The sequence below is a fragment of the Cibotium barometz genome, chromosome 3, assembly GCF_041138505.1.
Source record: "Cibotium barometz isolate CiBa-2024 chromosome 3, ASM4113850v1, whole genome shotgun sequence".
Taxonomy (NCBI): Eukaryota; Viridiplantae; Streptophyta; class Polypodiopsida; order Cyatheales; family Cibotiaceae; genus Cibotium; species Cibotium barometz.
This window is the reverse complement of record NC_141048.1, coordinates 18,668,506-18,693,487: the sequence shown is the minus strand read 5'-3', so window position 1 is coordinate 18,693,487 and position 24,982 is coordinate 18,668,506. Positions and strand designations below refer to the sequence as shown.

Genomic DNA, 24,982 nt, shown 5'->3' with positions numbered 1-24,982 from the left:
ACAACAATGTCGCGCACGGGTCATGACTTCTATATCTATATTATATATTACCGAGGGGAGGGGGAAGTGACAAGATAGGGGCCACACCTATGCCAAAGAGTGAACGTTTTGTTTTTTGTATTGCAGCAACATTCGGGTTAGGGACAAAGAGTAAACGTTTTGTTTTTTTAGTATTCGTGTGTGTGGGTGTGTGGTCGAGATGTGAGGTGTCCCGATTTCTTGTTTTTTTTTTTTGGTCGTATTCACACACAAAACTTAATAAAAAGCATCTGATCGCACATGCATGGTCTAAGATCTTGCCAAATTCCAATGGCCATCTCCGTCTCCCGCGGGCTCGTTGGTCTTACTGTACCTGTCGCTCGCAACCACCATGCTGTATCTAGGGCATATTCGGCTACCTCGTTTCAGCGGCGTTCAGTAGAGCCTCTCAGCCGCTCTGTCCTCTCCTGCACCTCGGCGTCGCGATCACGCCCGTCTTACAGGCGCCTTGCGGCTATGGCTACAGCTACAGGTGCTGCGACGCCCTCTCAGGTCCATCCTTTGTCTAGTAAACTGAAGCACTCCCTACACTGACACCAAACTTGTTTGAGAAACGGTTCAAATTGATTTCTCTCTGGAATCCGACCTTAATTAGATTTAATTAATTTGGCCCGAGATGTGCTGGATTCACCATAAATGACATGTTGTGATCAAATGCCACACAGTCAGTATCATGGCCCTGAGGAGTTTAGTACCTGTTGGATGCATGCCACCATAGGTGCATGTAGGGCACAATTTACGGAACACGTTCTTTGCGTGCTACCCTCTGTCCTCGCGTAACATGCATGACTCTCTCACAGAGTGCAAGGCAGAAAGGTTTAAGCATCAGTTTTAGTGGTCTCGGATGCAGACAGTGTCAGAATATGCAGCGGAAATGATAACCAAACTTGGGTAGACTGCAGAAAATAGACAGCACAAGAAACACAGAGAGATAGGTGTGTAAACTCCTCTCTATACACAAGATCCCGCAGATAACTGAATGATACAATGGTGGGGGGCATGGGGCCTATTTGTATGCCCCATGCATGCAGTCGGCCTGTTGAAAAAGCATTCCACGATTGCATCAGCAGTCGGCCAGCAGTAAATGATGTCCACGATTGCATACAGCAAGTCGGCTAGCAATAAAGTACTCCACGCTTGCTGATGGGCAGTCGGCCAGTCACACGACTGCTGATGGGACAGTCGGCCAGCCACTAGGTGCTCCTGCCAACCATATGGCATCCAACCACACCATGGAAAAAATGGGAAAAAATACGGGAGTGAGGAAAAATGATAAAACACCTTATACAGGGCGGGCACACCCACAACAGAGGCCCTGGTGTATAAATATAGACAGGAGATGACTTCTAACACCCCCTCTCAGCTCTTGGCTGGGAAATCAACCCAAGGGAGCTGGAGTGCCGCCTGAGCGTAGCCTGAGGTAAAGACATCGTGAAGAGGTCCGTCGCATTGTCCTTCGTCGAACAATAAAGTAGCAAGATGTCACCAGCCAAGATCTTCTCACATACAAAGTGATACTGTATCTGTATGTGCTTGGTCCGGGCATGGAAGACCGGGTTTCGAGCAATAGCTATACAACTCTGTTTATTGCACTGGATGACTGTGGGCTCCTTCTGTGGAAACCCAATCTCGCCTAGCAGCCTCCGCCGCCACACAACCTCACAAGCAGCACCACAAGCAGCCCGGTACTCTGCCTCTGTCGAAGAACTGTGATCGCGGGGGCTCTACTCCAGCTGCGGGCTCAACCTCCTATAGTGACTGAGGTTGATCAACTGGAATGATGGTCTGGGAATCATCATCAGACTCATCTGGATCTCAAAGAAGTGGCGGCTCCTCGACAGTGGATACTGGAACATGCTCGTCAAAGACCACATCCCGGCTGACAACAATCTCGTTCCTGTCTGGATCATACAACCTGTATCCCTTGGAAAGAGAGTTATACCCCAGAAATACAAGCTTGCGGGACTTGGAGTCAAGCTTCCCCCTCTGCTTCTTCGGAATATGTACATATGCGTCACTCCCAAAGACACGGAAGTGCGAGACATCAGGTTTCCTGCCAAAGTATGCCTCAAATGGATTCATGTGGGGTACTGAAGTCGTCAGAGATCGGTTGAGGGTATGGACAGCCGTTGCCACAGCCTCTCCCCAAAGTGGACGAGGAAGATCACGATGCTCCAGCATGGTTCTCGCCATCTCCACCACAGTCCTGTTCTTGCGTTCGACAACTCCATTCTGCGAAGGCGATCCTGTATTGGCCAGTTCCCTTTCGATGCCATGATCTGCACAAAATCTGAGAAATACAGTCGAGGAGAATTCACCTCCTTTATCAGCCCTGAGAGTCTTGACCTGAAATCCAGACTCTTTCTCCACCATCACGTGCCAATCCTTGAACTGAGCAAAAGCTTGGTCCTTCTGAGAAAGAAAGTAGACCCACGTGAATCTGGTACAATCATCAACAAGCAGCATAAGTAGAGAGATCCTCCCAAAGATGGTGTCTGCTGAGGTCCACACAAGTCAGTGTGAATCAACTCCAATGGTTTCGAAGCCCGCCTGGAAGCCTGCTTCGGAAAGGATTCCCTGTGTTGCTTACCACGTATGCAAGAACTGCAACGCCCTTGCCTACTACCAACATCTGGCAAGCCAACGGTCAACCACCATCTGGTCTCGGAAAGCTCGCCTCAATGCATCCACATTTAAGTGGCCAAAACGAAAGTGCCACAAATCTCCGACATGAGAATCTGTCAACGAGGAGAGTGCAGAGAGCTTGTAGATACCATTCTCCACACCGCCTTCCCAAACAACTTGGCCAGTCTCACGGTCCCGTAGAGCAACTGAATTCTCCTCAAATTCCACCCGAAAGCCAGTCTTGCATACTTCATGCACTGACAGAAGATGAAAACCCAGAGCAGGGACATAAAGAACACGGGAAGCATGCTTGCCCCCCTTGCCGTCGGGAATAATCTCCATTCGGCCCTCACTATGTATCGGAATAGTGGAGTTGTCGCCAATAAAGATGCGACCTGACTGCCGTTTCAGATCCAGAAAGAAGTCACGGGATGGAGTCATGTGCCTGGAAGCATTACTGTCAAGAATCCATTCCCGGGTATCCTTCGCGGTGAAGCCAACTGCCTCCTCGCTCGAAGATGATGAAGCGTCGGAGTCCACCATCTCTAAGTGCACAAATGCCGGAGTCTTTGCGGCTGAGGCTGAGGAATCAGCACTCTTCCCTGTCCGCTTAGGACACTTCCTCCAATAGTGGCCTTTCTCGCCACAATCATTGTAGAATCTTTCGGCCTTCAGCTTCTCTCGTTCTGAGTCAGGCTTCTTCTCAGAAGACTTCTCCGGTGAAGCCTTCCCTTTGCCCTTGTTGTTATTCCGGCTTTTCGACCGTTGGCCAGTTAAGGCCTCCGAACTGCCGCTGTGAGGAGGGTTCGTGAAACGTTCCTCCTAGTCCAAGACCATTGGCACAAGCTCCTCCCAGGTAATGGTGCTGAGCCTGCCACTCGTAATCAACGGGTGGGAAAAAAAAATCTGTAAAACCTGCAAGTGGCTGTCTAGCACCTTTAGCCCGCCTTTCTCTTGCACCTTCTCTTCCCAAACAGTCCAAAACAGTCCACCAATCAGCAACCTAACGCTCCCCCTCTTGCTCAGAAAAACTCCCAAGATCTATCACGAGCCTAGGGCTCTGATACCATGTCAGAATATGCAGCGGAAACGATAACCAAACTTGGGTAGACAAGAGCAAGTAGACTGCAGAAAATAGACAGCACAAGAAACACAGAGAGATAGGTGTGTAAACTCTTCTCTATACACAAGATCCCGCAGATAACTGAATGATACAATGGTGGGGGGCATGGGGCCTATTTATATGCCCCATGCATGCAGTCGGCCTGCTGAAAAAGCATTCCACGACTGTAGCAGTAAATGAAGTCCATGACTGCATACAGCAAGTCGGCCAGCAATAAAAATACTCCACGCTTGCTGATGGGCAGTCGGCTAGTCACACGACTGCTGATGGGACAGTCGGCCAGCCACTAGGTGCTCCTGCCAACCATCTGGCATCCAACCACACCATGGAAAAAATGGGAAAAAATAGGGAAAAATACGAGGAGCGAGGAAAAATGATAAAACACCTTATACAGGGCGGGCACACCCACAACAGAGGCCCTGGTGTATAAATATAGACAAGAGATGACTTCTAACAAACAGATGTGTATGTCCATGTTTCTTTATGTCCTCTCTGTGAGAATATGAGTACCCTCTCAATGCAGCTCATTTGTCCTCTCTGCGAGAATATGAGTACCCATTCAATGCAGCTCATCCGCATGGCTATGTTTCCAATGGTCCTTTTTTGAGAATCTGAAAGTCCAGGTTTTTCAATCATGTCAAGTACAAATCAACTTTGTGGGGTGATGTGCTGATGTGTTATGTCAACAAGTAGCAGATCAAGTGGGGAGAATACAATCCTGAATGACTCATGCTTTGAGTGTTGGTGGAACTTCCTGTGAGGCAATTCCTGTGTCTTCTTACTAGTTTCTAAGACGAGGTATCAGAAGCCACTAGCATAAGAGCATAAGAGCATAAGAGAGTTGTACCATGGGATCATTGAGGTAGTCTTGCTAAGGCTTGAAAGCAAGCCAATAGGAGCATAGATTTTACATCACAACTGCAAGGAAGGGGATTAGGTGTGTCTTCACACCAAAAAGTAAAGGCTGAATGAGATAAGCACTGCCCAAAGCTGTTTTTCGTAGCTTGGACCCTTCTTAATGAATTACCTTAATATGAAGCTATAATTGTTTAACAACTAGAGGAATCATAATGTGTTTCTTGCGAGTGAGCTAAGCCAAACAAGGGACTGCCGAGATTGCACATGTTAGAAGTCATCTCCTGTCTTTACACCAGGGCCTTTGTTGTGGGTGTGCCCGCCCTTGTAGGTGTTTTCTCATTTTTCCTCACTCCCCGTATTTTTCCCCATATTTTTCCCCATTTTTATGTGGCTTGGATGGCAGTCCTGAGCTGGCAAGTGGCTCTAGCTTCTGGCCGACTATACCTGCATGTACCCGACCTCAGTTGTGTGCTGGCCGTCTCAACCTGCATGTACCTGACCACAGATGTGTGCTGGCCGACTGGTACATGTGCCTGGTTGTGGAGATGGTGAGCTTGTCGACTGCCCTACAGCAGGCCGACTTCTGTAGGGGGGCCATATAAAATGTCCCCCTGTCCCTTGCGACATATTGTATCATTTCCGGGATCTTCTTTGTGTATATAGAGCAGAGTTACACGCCTCTATCTCTCTCTCTCGTGCTGTTATTTTTTGCATTGTGTTTGCTCGTGTTCCCAGATCTGGTCATCATCTCCGTTGCGTATTCTGACATGGTATCAGAGCCATAGGCTCTTGATAGTTCTTGGGATTTGTGTGAGCAAGAGGGGGACTGTTGTGTTGTTGATTGGTGGACTGTACGGGACTGTTTGGGAAGAGGAGAAGCAAGAGGACGGCGGGCTGATTTGCTGGACAGCCACTTGCAGGTGTAAGTTCTTTGTTCCCACCCACCCACCCTTTTTTCAGAGTACATCCCCGCAATGGCAAATCTGTTAGAGATGGCCGAGAGGCATGTGAAGATCCCTACACTCCCCACGTTCCCGGTGGACGGTTAGTTGGACAGGAACAACTACGGAATATGGAAGGTTATGATGGAATCTATTCTGGAGTCTTACGACCTCACTGACTTCGTCGTCGTTGGGGTTCCACGGCCGGAAGAAGAGGAATGGGAGTTACCGTCGATCCAAAAGGACCGGGAGACACAGGCACAGATGTGGGATCGTGGCAATGCCAGGGTCCATTCGTTTATCTTCCTCAACTGCACACCGCAGGTAATCAATCATGTCAAGCATATGACGTTGGCCAGAGGTATATGGTGGCATTTGGCTTCTCTTTATAACAGGGTATCGCCCATGATGAAGAGGATTTCCTTGGAAGTACAGATGCGGGTTATGAGCCCTGCAAAGTCGTTGACGATGCGGGAGCATATTAACAAGCTGTAGGTTCTTCAGCAGGAAGTTCTTCAGGCTGGGAAGGAGATATCGTTAGAGGACATTGCCATAACGTTGCTGTCACATTTGTCCTCTCAGTGCTCAGCATTTTACTCGTCTTTGATTACTAGTGGCAGGCTCAGCACCATTACGTGGGAGGAGCTTGTGCCCATGGTCTTGGACCAGGAGGAACGATTCACGAACCCTCCTCAGGGTGGAGGTTCGGAGACCTTAATTGGCCAACGGTCGAAAGGCCGTAACACGGGCAAAGGAAAGGCTTCATCGGAGAAGTCTTTTGAGAAGAAGTCCGTTACTGACCGCGAGAAACTAAAGGCAGAGAGGACCTGTAATGATTGTGGCGAGAAAGGCCACTATTGGAGGCAATGTCCCAAGCGGAAGACCGAGAAGGGTGAAGATTCCTCAGCAGCAATCATGAAGACTCCGGCTTTTGTGCACTTGGAGGTGATGGACACCGATGTTTCATTTTCTTCAGCCAAGGAGGAGGTTGGAGGATTCGCCGCAACGGATACTCGCGAGTGGATTCTAGACAGTGGTGCTTCCAGGCACATGACTCCTTCCCGTTCAGATTTACAGGATCTCTGTAAGTATTCTAGTCACATTCTTATTGGGGATACATCCACTATCCCAGTTCACAGTAAGGGCAAGATGGAGATAGTTCCCAATGGCAGAGGGGGGAAGCATTCCTCCCAGGTGTTGTATGTTCTGTCACTTGGTTTTCATCTGTTGTCAGTGCATTAGGTTTGCAAGACTGGCGTACGGGTGGAGTTTGATGAGCATTTTGTTGCTCTCCGGGACAAAGCAACAGGCCAGGTGGTTTGGGAAGGCGGAGTGGAGAATGGCGTTTACAAGCTTTCAGCACTCTCTCTCCCAGGTCCTCAGGTTTGTGATGAGTGGTAGTTTGGTAATGGCCACTTAAGTGTGGATACGCTGCAGGTATAGGCTTTCCGGGACCAGATGGTGGATAGCTTGCCAGTTGATGACAGCAGTTGGTAGGAACTTTCCAGTACTGATGTTGGTAGTTCTTGTGTTCGTCAGTCAGAGGAAACTGAACAGGTAACTTATGCTCTGATGTCTCGTAGTATTCGGGACAAAGAAACTCCTGTAGATGAGGATGTTCTTTCCACGGGGACCTCTCGGAAAGCCAGGCAGGTGGCAGTTGATTACTTGCAGAAGGAGGTGCATACTCGAGGCTTTGTGGTTCCGGATTCAGAGGGGGTGGTTGACAGGTTTCAGAAGGCCTTGCGTGGTCTTCAGCAGGTTTCCAGGACTAGGCTTTGCACCGTAATAGGTGTTGATCCTTGTGAGCAGTGTGATGCCTCTTTCACTCGGAAGCAGAATGGTTCATTGATCTGGTTGATGGACACCAGTTGGACGGGAGCTTTCTGATGAGGCAGTTGAGCTCATGGTTGCAGATGACTCTTTGGGATGCAGGGTTGCGTATCCTGTGGTTTCTGCGGCATGCGAAGGATCATGGACTCTCCTACATAGGAGGGGGATTGATTGATGGAGTCCGACTCCACGGTTGGAGTGACTCAGTTTGGGGAGGAGATCCGGACACGAGGAGATTTACTTCAGGCCCAGGAGCAGTTTTATGGAGTAGTAAGAGCCAGTCATCTTTTACCTTGTTGACGATAGAGGCAGAGTACCGGGCTGCTTGTGATGTTGCTTGTGAGGTGGTGAGGATGCAAAGGTTGCATTGCAGGATTGGGCTTCCACCGGAGGAACCCATGGTCATCCAGAGGGACTTTGTTCGTGAATAGATCGTTGCTGATGACATCTTGCTAGAGATCTATTCGATGGAGGACAATACGGTGGACCTCTTCACGAAGTCGCTATCTCAAGATTTGCTCAGGTGGCACCCTAGCTCCCTGTGGTTGGTTTCACAGCCAGGAGCTGAGAGGGGGTGTTAGAAGTCATCTCCTGTCTTTATGTTGACACCAGGGCCTTTGTTGTGGGTGTGCCTGCCCTTTTCCATTTTTATGTGGCTTGGATGGCAGTCTTGAGCTGGCAGGAGGCTCTAGCTTCTGGCCGACTGAACCTGCATGTACCGACCTCAGTTATGTGCTGGCCGACTGTACCTGCATGTACCCGACCACATATGTGTGCTGGCCGACTCAGGACTGCTGGCTGACTGGTACATGTGGCTGGTTGTGGAGATGCTGAGCCTGTCGGCTGCCCTACAGCAGGCCGACTGCTGTAGGGGGGTCATATAAAATGGCCCCCAGTCCCTTGCGACATATTGTATCATTTCCGGGATCTTCTTTGTGTATATAGAGCAGAGTTACACGCCTCTCTCTCTCTCTCTCTCGCTCTCTTGTGCTATTATTTTCTGCATTGCGTTTGCTCGTGTTCCCAGATCTGGTCATCATCTCCGCTGCGTATTCTGACAGCACAGTGGTCTTATCCTAGAATGCTTTGTGTTTGTATCTGGAATGTTTTTTGTAGGTTGGATGGATCTAGATAAAGCCACAAGCCAGATTTTGTTGTTGACTACCGTATGCAGCAAGCTAGACTATACACTGTTTTTTGTTTGTTTGTAATAAAGTATTGCTGAGGTTGTAGCCTCTGACCTGCCCATGAACTTATGCAGATTGCAAGTGAGAAAGAAGAAATTGAGTTCTGGGAACGAGTCACAATACATCAAGTAAGCAACTTTTTTTTGTTCTGGTGTGCTTTTATTAACCAATTGTTACATAGATGGGTTTACATGATTACAACTTGACATGTTGTAGTGTTCTTCAAGGTAAACAGTGTTTAAATGAGAATCTAGCTAGGATAATTGCATGAGACTAGGCATTGTGTGGGAGAAAAGGCAAAGATTAAAATACTTAAACATGATTAAAGCTTAATGTTAGCAAAATGCAAGTACGTACAAATCAATTAAAGCTTAATGACACATTAGCAAAATGCAATTACGTACAAACTTCAAGAAACAATAATTTGTTATTTTAAAGCTGTTTAGGTGTATATATATGTGTGTGTGTGTGTGTGTGTGTGTATACATACAATATTACCCCAAAAAAAAAAGTGTGTGTATACATAGATACATTTGCCTTTGAAAGTAGCCTCTTTCTCCACATTTTTCTCTCTTTCCCTCACTTGTTGGATCATTGCTGGCTGCCCCAAGTCTCTCCTTTGCTTCCGCTTGCTGCCTTCAACCATTCTCTCATGGTATTAGAGCATTGAGGTTCTCAGGCTCTTGCTATTACACTCTATAGGAAGATTATCAGCCAGCATTTTTTTTCCTGGCCCCCCCTCCCTCCCTCCCTATAGTTTAGCACAATTTCTTTTTTTGCCTTGGAGAATGAGCTTGCCAACCTGAAGATCTTCGATACTGCCAACATCATGGATTCCATCATGGAGTTTGTTACCAACTAGAAGCAGTTGGTCTCTATTGCTTGCACGGAAGCCTTGCTATATTGATCCACAGCCCTAAGCTTGATTAAGAACAAGATGCTGATCTAAACATGATTAAGGCAGAGGAGAGAGAAGAAGAGAGAGTTAGGTGCTAGTTTTTTTTTTGGTATTTAATATGGTACAAAAAGATTGCTAAATGTATGTACATGATTAGGCCCTTGGTCAGCCCCAAAGGGGTGACCTTTGGTCCCTCACATGACTTCTACTTTCTATACTGATGAATGATGAATGACTTGATGTAACATGCGGAAGCTTGAAGCTTCAGGGGAGATCGGTAACTTCAATGCTCAGAAATCAGCACAGATGTCGCGACGAAATTAACACACAAAACTGAATATAGATGTGTAGAAAAATAGAGAGAGAGAGAGGGAGAAGAGGACACAGTATTGGGTCCCGAATACCATTTGTAGGGCCCCCACCACGAATGGTGTATTTGCTTTTATTAGAATGATGCAAAACTGAAATAAAAGACTGATTGAACCTTCTTGGCTGAGATAGATCTCTGCCATTGACCTTCAATCCTTCACCCCTTCTGCTTTAGCTTGACCTTGGCTGTCCTAGCCCTTGGTTCAGCTTCAGCACTTGGTGAATGATGAGATAAATGAACTGATTTGTGGCTTTGGTATTTATACCCTTCAGGACATCCTGTCGGCTGGTTCTACAGTAGTCGGCTGTCCTAAAATAGTTCCACGACTGGAAAATACAGTATTAAATGCTGAAATGCTGCACATGACTTAAAACAGGGCTGGCCATCAGGCGCCTCAAACCTGGCTGCTGGGCAGCCTGTGTGGGCTGCCCCACACTTGGCCTACAGTCCCCTAGGGGCTGTGTAACCAGTCGGCTACCTTTCCAAGAGCCCTAGGGCTGTCCTATAGGCCCTCCATGGCCATTCCATGGCTGGTGGGTACAGCCAAGGCCTTCCTTGCCCCTATGGGGTTGGTTCTACACCTTCCCCATGCCCACATCTATCCTTGGGGTAGCCCTATGGGCTGGCCCCTTTCCTATATGCAAACCCTAACTGTCTACACAGTGATTAGGCATTCGGTATTATACCAGATACACAGAATCACTGACATCATTCCAAAGGAAGACTCACAGCGTGGACTGGCACTGTTTCATGTGCAGGACAATGTACACCTGACCTTGGACGCATGTGCAGGACAATGAACACTTGACCTCGGACGACTGGAATGGAACCCTGGCTGACTTATCCCGGACTCACATGGGACCAGTTTTCCATCCCAGATCCTGCACCTTCTGTACATATATGTCTACGTGGCATCCAAGTGCGGGATGCACGTGACACTTGAATTATGACTGAATGATGACTGAATGCTTATATATACGCAGAGGATGTTGGTTGGCCAATAGATGCTGCTGTCACCCAGTAGTGGACTTGAAATTCAGGAATTAAATCCCATTTAATGCTGCGATTTGCCTTAGATGTTGTTCACTCTGCTACCATGCGAGCTGTCGCTTTTGCTGCCTACTGCCTTGGATCCCTACTGGCTACCGACTGTATCTTGATGGTTGATGCCGACAGGTCTCCAATGCCCTCCCATGGGGTAGATGGTGGTGATGCTGATGTTGACGCTGATGGTTATGATGATGATGATGATGATGATCATGGTGTTGCTGATGATGTTAATGATGGTTCTAATGATCTTGATGCTGATGGTAATGCTCCTACTGCTAATGATGCCCTAAATGCTGACTTAAATCAAGGATTAATGCTGTTCATGCTGAGGATTAGCCATGGCATGGGCATGCACGTGTGATATCCCCACTTGCTAAACTTGATGATGGGGTGGACACTTTGTCATCCTTCCTCCTTGGACTTTTGGCCTTAAACTTCTACTTCTGACGTTTACTTTGACTAATATTTTTGTCTGAACACCTTCCACTCCTGATCTCCACTTCCAAGTCTTCCTGAAGAACTGAGCGTCTGTTTCACTGCTGTCCCCAGGCCTACTATCCCTTTCCCTTAGCACAGCGGTGGGTCACCTGCCAAAATTGATCATGCATGTTGCTTGGCCTTTGCAACTAATCTAAGAGCTTAATGATGTATTGGTTATGCGTACATACCCTCAGGGAATGCTTCCTCTAGCTTCGCCTGTTTGTAGACCACTCCATATGCTACCCTGTTGCATTCTTCTGTTGGATCTGTGCACCTTCTTTGGGACTATACTTAGTGGCTGAGCTTGAATGCTCTGATACCAATGTTGCATGTGCGGAAGCCTTGTCGTATTGATCCACAACCATAAGCCTGATTAAGAACAAGATGTTGATTTAAACATGATTAAGATAGGAGAGAGATAGGTGTCAGGGTTTTTCTCTATTTAATATAGTACAAAAAGGTTGCTAAATGTATGTACATGATTAGTGTCACATGTGGAAGTTTTGGGAGTCTTATTTCAGCCCTAAACACCATCCTGGAATAACGTGATGCAAAACGCAAGCAAGAGAGATGGAGAGAAGAGAGAGAGAGAGAGCTGAGTTTCAGTATATTCATATGATACAAAAAGGGTATATTCTTGGCTAGCCAAGGGCTGCCATCAAAAGGTGTACCTTACCTAGTCTAGTCCTAAATCTATGACTCCATCCCAAGTAGGGACTGAATGAGTCTAACAATGAGCAAGTGTGCCCTTTTATAGGGCTGGAATTCCTTCATGTCCTGGCCGACCAGGTCCAGGACAAATGTCCCATCATTTGCTGTGGCCGACAGAAGATGCTCTTCAAATAATCTAGCCGATAGCATCCCAATTCTTCCTTAAAGTCTTCCACAGCCCAAACCAGCAACACCAGCTCCAAAATCTGGTCCAAGTCTTGTTCTTTATCTGATGCCCTTCAAGGATTAGTCCTGGGAATTAGCCTGTGCATGACAATTAGGCCCTTGGTTAGCCCCAAAGGGGTGACTCTGGCCTCTTACATGACTTCTACTGACTTTCTATACTGATGAATGATGAATGACTTGAATTATGACTGAATGATGGCTGTATGCTTTTATATATGTGGAAGATGCTGGTTGGCGAGTAGATGCTGCTGTTGGCCAGTAGTGGACCTGAAATTCAGGGACTAAATCCCATTTAATGCTGCGATTTGCCTTAGATGCTGCCCACTCTGCTGCCATGCAAGCTGTCACCTGCCACCTGCTGCCTTGGATCCCTGCTGGCTGCTGGTAGATGGTGGTGATGCAGATGCAGCTGATGCTGATGATGATGATGCTAATGTTGATGATGAGTTGCTGGATGATGGTACTGATGATCCTGATGTTGATGGTAATGCTCCTAGTGCTAATGATGCCCTAAATGCTGACTTAAATCAGGGATTAATGCTGTTCATGCTGAGGATTAGCCATGGCATAAGCGTGCCCGTGACAGTCTCTTTGGGGAGCAAGGCTACTGATGAAGACTCTGTTCATTGGCTCCTCGCCAAATTGCCCGAAACTTTCTCATCTATCTTTGATACTATTTCACTTCTTCCCTTTACTCTTGATTTGCATACTGTTGTTGGCATGCTTCAAGATAGAGCTATGAGGAAGAAAACAAGCCAGGGTGCTTTCGAGACCCTTATTCAAGGCAAGGGCCAAGGCAAATGGCAGTCTTAGGGTTCCACCAGAAACGAAGTTGACTCTAAATGTGCTAACAATCTTGCTCATAAGGATCTTACTTGATAGTGGTCACAAAGGTCACATTCATCCTGATTGTCGCAAGAAGCAGAGGTGGTTTTGCAAAGAAGCCCCCACCAATCAAAACCTCTCCATCTACCAACCAATGCGAGAGTTCCTCTTCCACCAATTTCATCGGCATTCAGGAACTTCCCACGAACTCACCTGTTTCTGCCACCTCACGTCTTACGGATTGGGTGGTTGATAGTGGGTGCACTACTCGCATGACCCATGACATGTCCATTCTACATGATATTTGGTCTAGCTCTTCGAAGGTGTCCATTGGCGATGCTTCCAACCCGGAGGCCTGGTGACTTAACTCTTCTTGTGGCTAGCCTTCTGCTATCTAGGATGTGCCTTCTACTATCCAGGATGTGCTTTATGTTCCCAAGCTCTCTAGCAATCTGCTCTCAGTGTTTCAGATTGCAGAGAAAGGCCATGGTCTCTACTTTGTAGTTCAGTTCTTGAGATCATTGACAGGAGCACCTTGCAGAGTGTTGTTGCCAAAGGTGTATAGGAAGGCGGTCTTTATAGGTTGAAGGACTTTGGTGGCTCTTTGAATGAGTCACAGTCTCATTTGTTACAGTTTCTTCAAAGCTATCATGCCTTGGTAGCTCAGGAGGATACATTGTTGTGGCATGCTCGTGGGCACTTGAACTATGGAGCTGTCTTCTTAGAAGATGGTGAGGGTCTGCCACAGCCGAAACCCTCCTACTCCACTTGTGTGGCTTGTTTGCATAGCAAGTAACACAGAGAGCCTTTTCCTCACAAGGCTACTCATCGGGCTTCTCACATCTTGGAGCTTATCCATATGGACTTGTGCGATTCCATGCGGATTACTACCCAAGGTGGTGCCATGTACTTCATGCTTATTATTGATGATTTCTCACGTAAAGTTTGAGTGTATCTCTCGGTAGAAAAATCTCAGGCTTTCTCCCGCTTTCAAGAGTAGGTGACTTTGGTTGAGAATGCGTCCACACAGAAGGTTCGACAAGTCTGTTTGGACAATGGAGGAGAATTCATCTCTAAAGCCTTCCACAACTTTTGTTCACAGAAAGGTATTGGCGTCAGTTCTCCACACCTGGCACTCCACAATAGAATGGTGTGGTTGAATGCAAAAATAGGGCTGTTCAGGAGATGGCCCGTACCACGCTTCTTCTTTCGATCTTCCTCCCTCTTTGTGAGGAGGTTCTCCCACCGGTTGCTAATATGACACCTGAGGGGGCTTTTACACGACAGAAACCTTCAGTTTCACATCTCAAGGTTTTCAGCTGTGATGCCTATCTCATATCCCCTTTCAGAATCTCCCATTCGCATTCTTATAGACAGCTAGAGTGCCTCATCATTGGCACGTACTACATCTTTTTTCATGGCAGGACCAAGCACATTGAGGCTCATTTTCACTTTGTTCGTGAGTTGGTTGTTGATGACATCATTTCTCTGGAGTATTATCCCTTTCAGGAAAACCTCACTGATCTCTTCACCAAACCTCTTCCTTGAGATACTATTGATTAGCTCCTTACCCGTATGGGAGTTGGACCACCGTGTTGGAGCTGAGAGGAGGTGTTGGAATGATCATCTCTAGCCTCGTTTGATCCCTTTTATGCCCCCTTTTATTCAACATATTTGTTGGGTATTTTTTGCACCTTTTATTAGGCGTTTTTCCTAGTTGTGGACTTTGTCCTTAGTCATGGGTTTTTATGCTAGCGGACCAGCTCCTTCATGATGTATATAACTTTATAAGAACAGGCTTTTTGCCATTTAATTCATTCATCATTTTTGCTGGAGCGTTGGATCATTGTTGGCTGCTCCAAGTCTCTTCTTTGCTGCTTTCAACCATGTGGGAAGGTGGTGTGATGGCAGTGGAGCATGTCTTGGATCTGGAGCTGATGGGAGGATCGTAGTTGGTGTCTTGTGGGCTCGGGATGTCGGGTACGTCGAAGCGCGCAAGCATGTTCTGAAGTGACTCCTTGGGGACGGGGCGGAGCCGAGGTATCCTGTGGTGGAGCCATGGGTCCACTATGCAGCTATCCTCTCCTTGGGTCAGGAAGAAGCTGGTGATGGTTGATTGGCGAGGAAGGAGTGGCGGTGGTTGTGGCTGTGGCCAACACTCTCTTAGGAGTGTATCTTTGTGTTTGTGAAGCTTCAGTAGGAAGAGTCCTAGGTAGCATTGGTCCGAGAAGTCCATGATCGTGGATAATAGGCCAAAACCCTCACGGAAGAGACAATAGTACTCCCACGGATCTCATAGTACACTGGCCAGTGTGAGGTATAGTGCTCCTCTGTCTCAACCCCTGTATGGCATAATCTAAAGATCCTCTCCTCCTGAGGTCGTTGTATGAGCTCTCCATCTTTGAATATGCGCTTTGCCGACCCCATCTCCACTTGTGTGTGGTGAGAGGATACCCGTAAACTGGCCAGTTGTGATCGGCATGGCATGTAACATGTGAATACCCGGCTAGCCTGACTATTGGATGCAGCCATCCTGTGAGCTTGAGGAAATGATCTCTGTAAAAGTGCATCTTTGGTGGGAGATCCGAAGGTGCAATCCATGTGTTGTGTATGTGGAGGCTAAGGAGGTCGAACTGGATAGTTCGATTGACGTCCTCATGGGGGAGCTGAAGAAAAGGGGAGTCGAGGCTGTATCGAAGAGATGGGAGGTGGTCCATTTGGAGCATGTGTCCTAAAAACCAGCCCGAAACTCGGGCGTACCATGCTCCAATGTCACCCTCAAGTGTGAGCTGTCGTGAGGGCTTGAGGGCAAGCCTTGGTATCTGTGGGGGCTCATCGTGCTGATGCAGCAGGTGCTCATATAGTGCGTGCTATAAATAACCATCTTGTTATAAATAGCTGCCCGTATTAGCGTGCTTTCTCCTTATTCCAGGGCTCCCCTAACCTTGTCGGATTAGGCTACCAGGTATGAATAGGTGAAGACGGGGGGAAGTGTGGGACTACGTATACCTGTCTCAGTATGTGTGTAACCATCTATATGTGTTTGTATAGGTGTGAACACCCCATATATGTGTGTGAACACCCTCTTATCTGGATAAGATAAGTGTGTGCCATGTGTCGTGTCCCCATATGTGAGTGTGATTCGTGTGTGTCAAAAGATAAGGTTTGCAACCTATAAAAGTATGTACTTGGTGTACTTCAAATCATATCAAGCAATCCAATACTCATTGAGTCGTGCAAACACTTGAGCATTGTTTTCTCTTCTTTCTCTCTCTTTGGACACTCCAGTATGGAGCTCAACCCTCCATAGTGTAGCAGCGGTAGCCAGCCTTGATATAGGGAGACGTTGGACTTCCACATCATGAAACATGAGAGGGTGGACGAGATCTTGGGTATGTCTTGGTTTTTTGATAAGAGCGAGACGATATGTTAGATTATCGGTCTCATAGGCTCTTTTTTGTTCATGATGGTGAATTGTATGTAATCTGTGGTGATGTCCCCCGTGGATTTTTTGATGTAAACTCGGGTCAAGCTTTGGTCGAGGATATTCATGAAATTCTTTTTGATCCAAATTCTGAGTCATTTTGTTGTTTTCATGATCTTTTCAATTCTGAGATCATCTGCTTGTGAGTGTAATTCAATCTCAAGTAATGAAATTTCGAAAGAACAACAAATTTTGGATGATATTTTAAAAAAGTTGTCTGATTGTTTGCTACTCAGAAGGGGCATCGAATATGGGATTAAGCTATTGTTTGGTAGTAATCCCGTCTCCTGTCAACCTTATCAGTTAGTCATTTAGTCAGGAGGAGGAAGACGAGATTTCTTGAAAACTGCAAAATTATCTCAACAAGGTTGTGTCCAATCTAGTGAGTCTCCATGGGGGGCTTTTGTTCTTTTGTCACGGAAGAAAGATGGTAGCATGTGTTTCTGTGTGGATTACAAAAGCTTGAATAAACTCATTGTCAAGAACATGTATCCTTTACTGAGGATGGATAACCTGGTAGATTGTCTTTAGGGTGCTATGTATTTCACCAAGATTGATGAATGGTTAGGCTATCATCAAATAAGGATTAAACCTGAGGATGTGTCAGATTGCGTTTCGGTCGTGTTATGGCCACGATGAGTTTTTGGTCCTACCATTTGGAAATTGGGTTGACTAATGCTTCTGCTACTTTTCAACAGATGATGAACGATTTATTTTGTCCATATCTAGGAAATTGTTGTCTTCTTGGATGACATATTGATCTTCAATAGATCATTGGAAGAGCACATATAACATCTCAGAGCCGTTTTGGAGATTCTTAGAGGAGAGAAGGGGTATTTGAAGGAGTCGAAGTATGGCTTCTTCAAGTAGGAACTATTGTATTTGGGTCATGTCATCTCTGTTGATGGTATGAGAATTGATCCATTTAAGGTTCGTAAGGTCCTGGAATGACATATGTCATGGACGATTAAGTAGGTGAAATCATATCTTGGTTTCATTCGCTTTTTCAAGAATTTCATCGAGGCTTATGCTAGGATTGTTGCCTCTTTGACTTAGCTTTTAAAGAGGGTGAGAAGCAAGAAGGGCGAGTTAAGCCCTTTAGTGATTTGGAGCAGTTGGATCGCTATATTTGGCTCCTAGTTTATAGGAGGCCTATATAAGGGACTTTATGAGTCAGTTTGAGAGAGAGCTCCTTAGACCTGGACTTGAGGCCTTGAGACTACTCTGTGCTTACATCCAATGGGTCCATGTATTGGTGGTATGGGGCACTAGGGACTTTGCACGTGGAGCCATGTTTCAGATGCTACTATCCCTTGTGCTCGGTGTTGGAGTATGCACAGGTGGAAGCATAGACAAGGAAAGAGAGAGAGAGCACTTGTTGACAAGATCACCTTTATTATAGCATGAGGCTTTTACAATGGCAATAGCCAGCAAGAGAGTGCAATACAATGTGCTAGGATTGGATGAAACAAGTGATTAGGAGGAGGCTCCTTATATAGTGATGCAGCGAGCTGGTCGACTGCTCCACGACTGTCATGTGCACAGTGGGTATCTACCGTGTGCTATACGCATGCAAGACTAGTTTCGAGGCTTGGGGAAGCTTGGAACTAGGCAGGTTGATTGACGAGCTGAGTTAGGGATATACTAACGGGCGGGCACCCAAGTATGGACGGGCAGGCGGCCAAGTGTGGACGCCCGATGACCGGCCAAGAGCCTATAAAAGGGTGGCCAAGGTTAGTTATTGTATATAGAGAGTCTCGCGAGTTTGTGAGAGCTCTATGGTCTTGGAGCCTGGATCTAGTGCAGATGTGCACCTGCTTTATGCAGCCGAGGCCGGCAGCAATCTCGAGGCCCGCGAGGGCAGCTTCGTGGCGGTATGGGACGTCGCGAGGAGGAGATTGGTCGGTACGTCAACCTAGTTAGCTCAGCTCGTGGCTCGGTGGGGACAGCCTCTAGTGGGCTTCTTGCCACACATCTCTCGAGTTCTCAAGTTCTCAAGTTTTCAAGCTCTCAAGCTCTCGAGTTCGCTTGCACTTTCATTGTGCAAAGATCGAATTTTCTCTCCACGTACCCTCTTCACGATGTCGACCCAAGAATCAGAGTTGGAGCCCCTCGTGGAACGCGAAGGCTTGCCGGCTACGGAAGGCACTGATGCCGATCTTTTTGACGAGTTTGTGTCAAAATCAGATTTCCAAGAGTTCAAAGTAGCTCTCGAAGCTTCTTCGACGGAACGTCAGGCACAAATCGCAGCCCAGATGCAGGCTTTGCAGAACTCCATCGCTCTATTGACCACTACCCTCTCTACTTTCTCGGGAATGGATACCTTGGCTTCTGCTTTAGGCCCCAATATTACTCCGGAACCGTTCGGGGGCGAGCAAAAGCAGAGAACCAAGGAGATCGTGGACACTTGGCTACACAAGTGGCAAGTTCACTTTCAGTTTCATCCATATGATGATGGAAAGAAGATACAGTTAGCAGCAGGTTTCCTGTCCGGCAAAGCTTTGCTTTGGTGGAAGGAACTGAACCCAAAGCCAACGACTTGGGCACAATTCGAAGACATTTTCAAGAAAGAATTCCTCAAGAAAGAGGATGATTACGATGTTGTTGCCCGGTTTTCAGCTTTGACCATGACCTCGCAGCACCTCACTTATGAGGTCTACCTCCAGAAGTTTCGTGACTTGCAGATGAAGGCTACAAAGATGGATCCCACTACTCTTTTGGGATTTTTCGTAGCTGGTTTACCAGACTCGTACCGATTACAGGTTAAAAATAACAAATGTAAAACTTTGGACGAGGCCATTCATTCAGCTCGTATCTATGATGATACGATGGTCTCTTCCAAGTCGAAACCCGTTACCGAGCAGGGGAACAAGCATAAAAGAAAGTTCTCCGCACCTATGGCTAACACGACTGAAGGTAAGTCTTCGGACCAACCTTCCAAGAGTTCAAGTTCGACACCAGCGAAGAAGAAACGACTCCTTAGAGCTTTGAAGCTCAAGAAGGAAGGACGTTGTTTTATCTGCGAAGAAAAAGGACACATGCGTAATGAGTGCCCAAAGCAAAAGGGTACCAAGTCAAACGCAGGACCCAAGCCAAAGGCAGCTAACCAGTTGTCTTTGACAGGTACGTCAATTACTGTACTTTCTCGCCCTAGTACTTGTTCTGATTGTCTGTTCAATTCTAAAGTATTTGGCATGCATGATCTTCTCCGAGTTTATGGAGAAGTGAATGGCCATAAAATTCACATTCTGTTAGACCCTGGCAGTTCGCATAACTTTGTTAACTACAAACTTGTGCAGAAATTGAGTCTTGATACGACACTCAGCGACCATACCTATGAGGTACGTCTACCTGCGGGCAGACAAGTTTGGGATCGCAAGGTGGAGATGCTTCCAATCCAGATTCAGGACTACAAAGACACTCTGGAATGCTATGTTATGCACCTGGAAAATGTAGACTTGTTATTAGGGATTGAGTGGTTTAAGACTCTTGATGTCCAGATAGATTGGTCTAGTTATATTTTTTCTTTTCAGCATAGGGACACCAAGTATAGTATTTTAGGTGATTGTATGATGTATCCATCCCTCTCAGGGACCTCTTGTAAATACTATTGATTTTGGAAATATAATGGATTCTTCTTTGTACACCGCTTTCCATTGTATATTGATTCCACTTTCTTCTTTTCTCATCCCTTCCATGGATGTGAATGAATTAAGTGTGTTTGAAAGCAAAGAATTACAGAAGATACTTGATTCGTTTCAAGATGTATTTCCTAAGGAATTGCCATCGGGTTTACCACCTGAACAGGCAGTAGATCATCGTATTGACTTGATCCCTGGTGCTCATCCTGTGAGTATTCCACCTTATAGGATGAGCCAAGCTGAGGAAGATGAGTTGGCTAAACAACTCGAAGATTATTTGAGGATGGGCCAGATCCATCCAAGTAAATCACCTTGGGGTGCACCTGTGTTGCTTAGGAGAAAGAAGGACAATACTTGGAGAATGTGTATAGATTACAAAAGATTGAACAAGCTGACTATTAAGAACCGTTATCCTCTCCCTAGATCAGATGACCTAATTGACCGGTTAGCAGGAGCGAAATATTTCACGAAGATAGATTTACGTACTGGCTATCACCAGATACGTATTCATGAAAGGCATGTCGAAAGAACCGCCTTTCGGACTAGGTATGGCCATTACGAGTTTCTCGTATTACCTTTTGGGTTAACCAATGCTCCAGCCACTTTCCAGCAAATGATGAACGATCTTTTTCGTGAACATTTGGGGAAATTCGTGGTGGTGTTCCTGGATGATATTTTGATTTATAGTCGTACTCTTGAGGATCATGTCAGACACCTCACGATTGTCTTATCTATTTTAAGACAGAATCGACTATATGCTAAATTGAGTAAATGTGAGTTCTTTATGACCGACATCATTTACTTGGGACACAAGATCACTAGAGATGGATTGAGCATTGACTATGACCGAGTTTAGAAGGTTTTGGACTGGCCTATACCACGAACAGTGAAACAACTTCGTTCTTTTCTTGGTTTTGTTGTTTTTCTTCGAAAATCTGTACGGGAGTACTCTCAGCTCACACTACCGATGACCGACTTATTGAAAGGTCGTGGACGTAAGTCCAATCAGCCTATCACTTGGAATAACGATTTGGATATGGTCTTCAGACTTTTGAAAGATAAAGTCAAGGAAGCACCTATCTTAGCATTGCCTGATCCTAGTCGGCCTTATGTTCTTGAAACTGATGCCAGTGACTATGCTATCGGGGCTGCTTTATTTCAAGATGGTAGACCGGTTGCTTTTGAAAGTAAAAAGCTAGACGACACTCAATCTCGTTGGCCAACCCTTGAGAAGGAGCTTTATGCTGTGATTCATGCTCTCAAGGTTTGGAGACATTATTTATATGGCTCCAAGTTTGTGGTATTGATTGATCATCAGTCAATCAAGTATGTGTGTGATGCGGATGATTTGAGAGGAAGGAAAGCTCGTTGGACAGAGTTAATGCAAGATTTTGATTTTGAGATCCGTTATCGGAAAGGGTCCATGAATAATATTGCAGATGCGCATTAGTCGGATTAGAGAGGTGAATACTTTGTCGTTCACCGAGATTTCTACTGACTTATTTCAGTCATTGAGAGGGCTTTGCAGGACTGATAGTTATTTTGGTCCATTTTGGCAGAAGATCCAGGACGGGAGCTCATTGATTGACCAAGACTCAGTGACTGCGCAGTCTACCATTCACGCTGCAGGAGGTCAGTGGATGATTCGGAATGGTTTACTATTCCGTAATGACAAAATTTGTGTACCACAGATCCCGGACATTAGGTCCAAGATTCTGAGGGAGTGTCACGACGCCCCTTCTGCTGGACACCTTGGGTACACAGGACGCTATCATTAGTGAAACACACTTTTTATTGGCCGAAGATGAAAGGGTATGTAGAAGATTATGTTCTCAAGTGTCAGATTTGTCAGGCAAATAAAGCTGAACGCTTTAGACAGGCTGGGTTGTTGCATCCTTTGCAAATCCCAGGTAATAAATGGGAAAGTATTTCCATGGATTTTATTACCGGATTGCCAAGAACACATCAAGGCCACGATTCTATTTGGGTTGTGGTAGATCGCTTGACAAAAATGGCTAGATTTTTACCGACCCGGAAGACTATTACAGCTACGCAATTAGCTCGGCAGTTTATCGAGCAATTGTTTAGACTGTACGGGTTACCGCAGGACATAGTCAGTGATAGGGACTCTAAGTTTACGAGTGATTTTTGGAAACTTGTTTTTGAGAAGTTGGAAACAACTTTGAATTTGAGTTCCTCAGATCATCCTCAATCTGATGGCCAGACTGAAAGAGTGAATCAGATTTTGGAGGATATGCTTCGAGCATATGTGTCCAAAAGACAGAGTTCATGGGAGGATTATCTTCCTATGTAGAATTTGCATATAACAGTACTAAGCATACGAGTACAGGGTTTAGTCCTTTCATGCTTATGTACGGTTTTCAACCAAGATCACCTGTTACAGTAGGATTCTCAGGACTTCAGCATGATGCAGCACGTAATTTTTTGCAAGATATGCAGGAAATGTTACAAGTTGCAAAGGAATCTATTAGAAGTGCTCAAGACGGAGACAGGTTTTATTCTAATAGACATCGTTCACCTAGAGAGTTCTCTGAAGGAACGATGGTATATTTGCGAGTTCCGAAAGATTCCGAGACTTTACGAACAGGTAGATCTCCGAAATTATCTCCTAGATACTGTGGACCATTTCGTGTTACACGACGGATTGGTTCAGTTGCATATGAATTGGATTTGCCTTCTCATGTGAAAGTTCATCCTGTATTTCATGTCAGTAGACTTGAGGAAGCACTGGGTGGAGCAGATCAGTTAGTTACTCCTCAAGAAATTATAGATGTCCAGGACATGACATTTGTTCCGTACGAGCCTGAAAAGATTCTTGGCTTTCGTGAACGAAGATTGCGTCATACGCTTATCACGGAATACAAGATCAAGTGGAAGGATCGTGTTGAGGAGGACGCTACATGGGAGACATTGACTTCTCTTCAGAGAGATTACCCTGGCTTTTTAGTGAGCTCAGGAGTGAGCTCTTAGAGGAAGGGGAGTATGTCATGTGCACAGTGGGTATCTACCGTGTGCTATACGCATGCAAGACTAGTTTCGAGGCTTGGGGAAGCTTGGAACTAGGCAGGCTGATTAACGAGCTGAGTTAAGGATATACTAACGGGCGGGCACCCAAGTATGGACGGGCAGGCGGCCAAGTATGGACGGGCACCCAAGTATGGACGGGCAGGCGGCCAAGTGTGGACGCCCGATGACCGGCCAAGAGCCTATAAAAGGGTGGCCAAGGTTAGTTATTGTATATAGAGAGTCTCGCGAGTTTGTGAGAGCTCTATGGTCTTGGAGCTTGGATCTAGTGCAGACGTGCTCCTGCTTTATGCAGCCGAGGCCGGCAGCAATCTCGAGGCCCGCGAGGGAGCTTCGTGGCGGTATGGGACGTCGCGAGGAGGAGATTGGTCGGTACGTCAACCTAGTTAGCTCAGCTCGTGGCTCGGTGGGGACAGCCAAGACTGTGGGCTCGCCCACGGCTGTCATGGTTGGGAGGTGAGTCAGGCCTGCTCCCCCTTGCTTGTTGTTTGTTCGTTTGTTTGCAGGATTCGAGTTCGAACCAAGATCGATCACGAGGGGATCCGTGGGGATTTGACAACGACCCACTAAAAGGAGAAAAAACATAAATACCCAATAAATAGGCATGGCCCCAATACATTGAGATGCACAATATTCTAACACCCCCCTTTGTAGCTCATAGTGTGCAAGAGTTTGAAGAAGATAAGTTGATGAAGATGCAACCATGGACCCTCCATTACTGCAGATACTGGAATCACCTCAGAGAGAGCACCTGCCAACCTATTTCTTCGAAACACGATGCCACTATGAACAACAAAGTACTTTGCTTGGCTCTGAATTCCCACACTAGTGTGCTGCGAACTCCAAGAATATAGAATGATGAGCTTCCAGTGAAACCGGCCTGACGGGCGGTGAAACAAACACTCGCACATAAAACACTTCAACGCCATTGAGGACCTAGAAAAGGAAAACAAACAGGGGAAGCTAGAGTGCTCCTGCAAAAAGTACACGGACACCGATTGGCCCCAAAACGCAGTGGCACCCCTTGCGGTATTTCTTTAATTGATTATAAGAGCTTTGATTACAATAAGGCTGGGAACTCAGTCGTCACAGTAGAACCCCTGAAGCCTGCAAAGAATCTGCATCATGGCTTCTTGTCCACTCGGCATCCACAAACAAGTCCAGTCATTGTTCGCATCGAAAGACTCTCTCACATTGAATCTGCATACAGAAGCTTTCTCCCATGATCAGGGCTCCCACAACCATCCATAGCCTCTCACACTATGAACAGCATCACACCCTGACACATCCAGTGCTTCTGCATCACAACACAGACTCCCAAATTGTCTCTCAAAAGAGAACTCGTACCACAGCACAGCATACCATACAGTTGACACACCTGTACCAACCCTCTCTACCTTCCAAGGGTACTATCCATCTCTGTCATGGATTCCGCCACCTGAATCAGCTGTCGTACAGCCTCTGTACTTGATTGTACCTGCTGTCCGTACAGGCATGCAGTTACTGCCTGTACCAGCCGCCAGCCAAAACCTGCACAGTAGGCGTCAGAACCTGCAGCACCCGTACCCTGGTCGTCAGCTCCGCCTGTGCATCTAGCCGCCAGTAAACATGCAGCCGCTTGTTCCGTACAGTTCTCAACAGCCTGTTCTGCACGACTAGCAGTTCTATAGGGGTACTCTCCACGCA

The 24,982-nt window shown here is 46.4% G+C and overlaps 1 protein-coding gene across 2 annotated transcripts in view; it reads left to right on the top strand.

Moving 5' to 3' along the window:
• Positions 1-278: 278 nt before the first annotated feature.
• The window catches only part of LOC147639796 (FMN binding protein), a 101,107-nt gene continuing 76,403 nt past the window's right edge, over positions 279-24,982 (top strand). The window contains exons 1-2 of one of the 2 annotated variants that reach the window (XM_086774100.1): positions 279-531; positions 8,681-8,734. In XM_086774100.1, the coding sequence (XP_086630226.1) occupies positions 280-531; positions 8,681-8,734 (306 nt within the window). In that variant the 5' untranslated portion in view covers position 279. The remainder of the gene's footprint in view (positions 532-8,680; positions 8,735-24,982) is intronic. The other variant, XM_086774109.1, reaches the window with a different exon arrangement.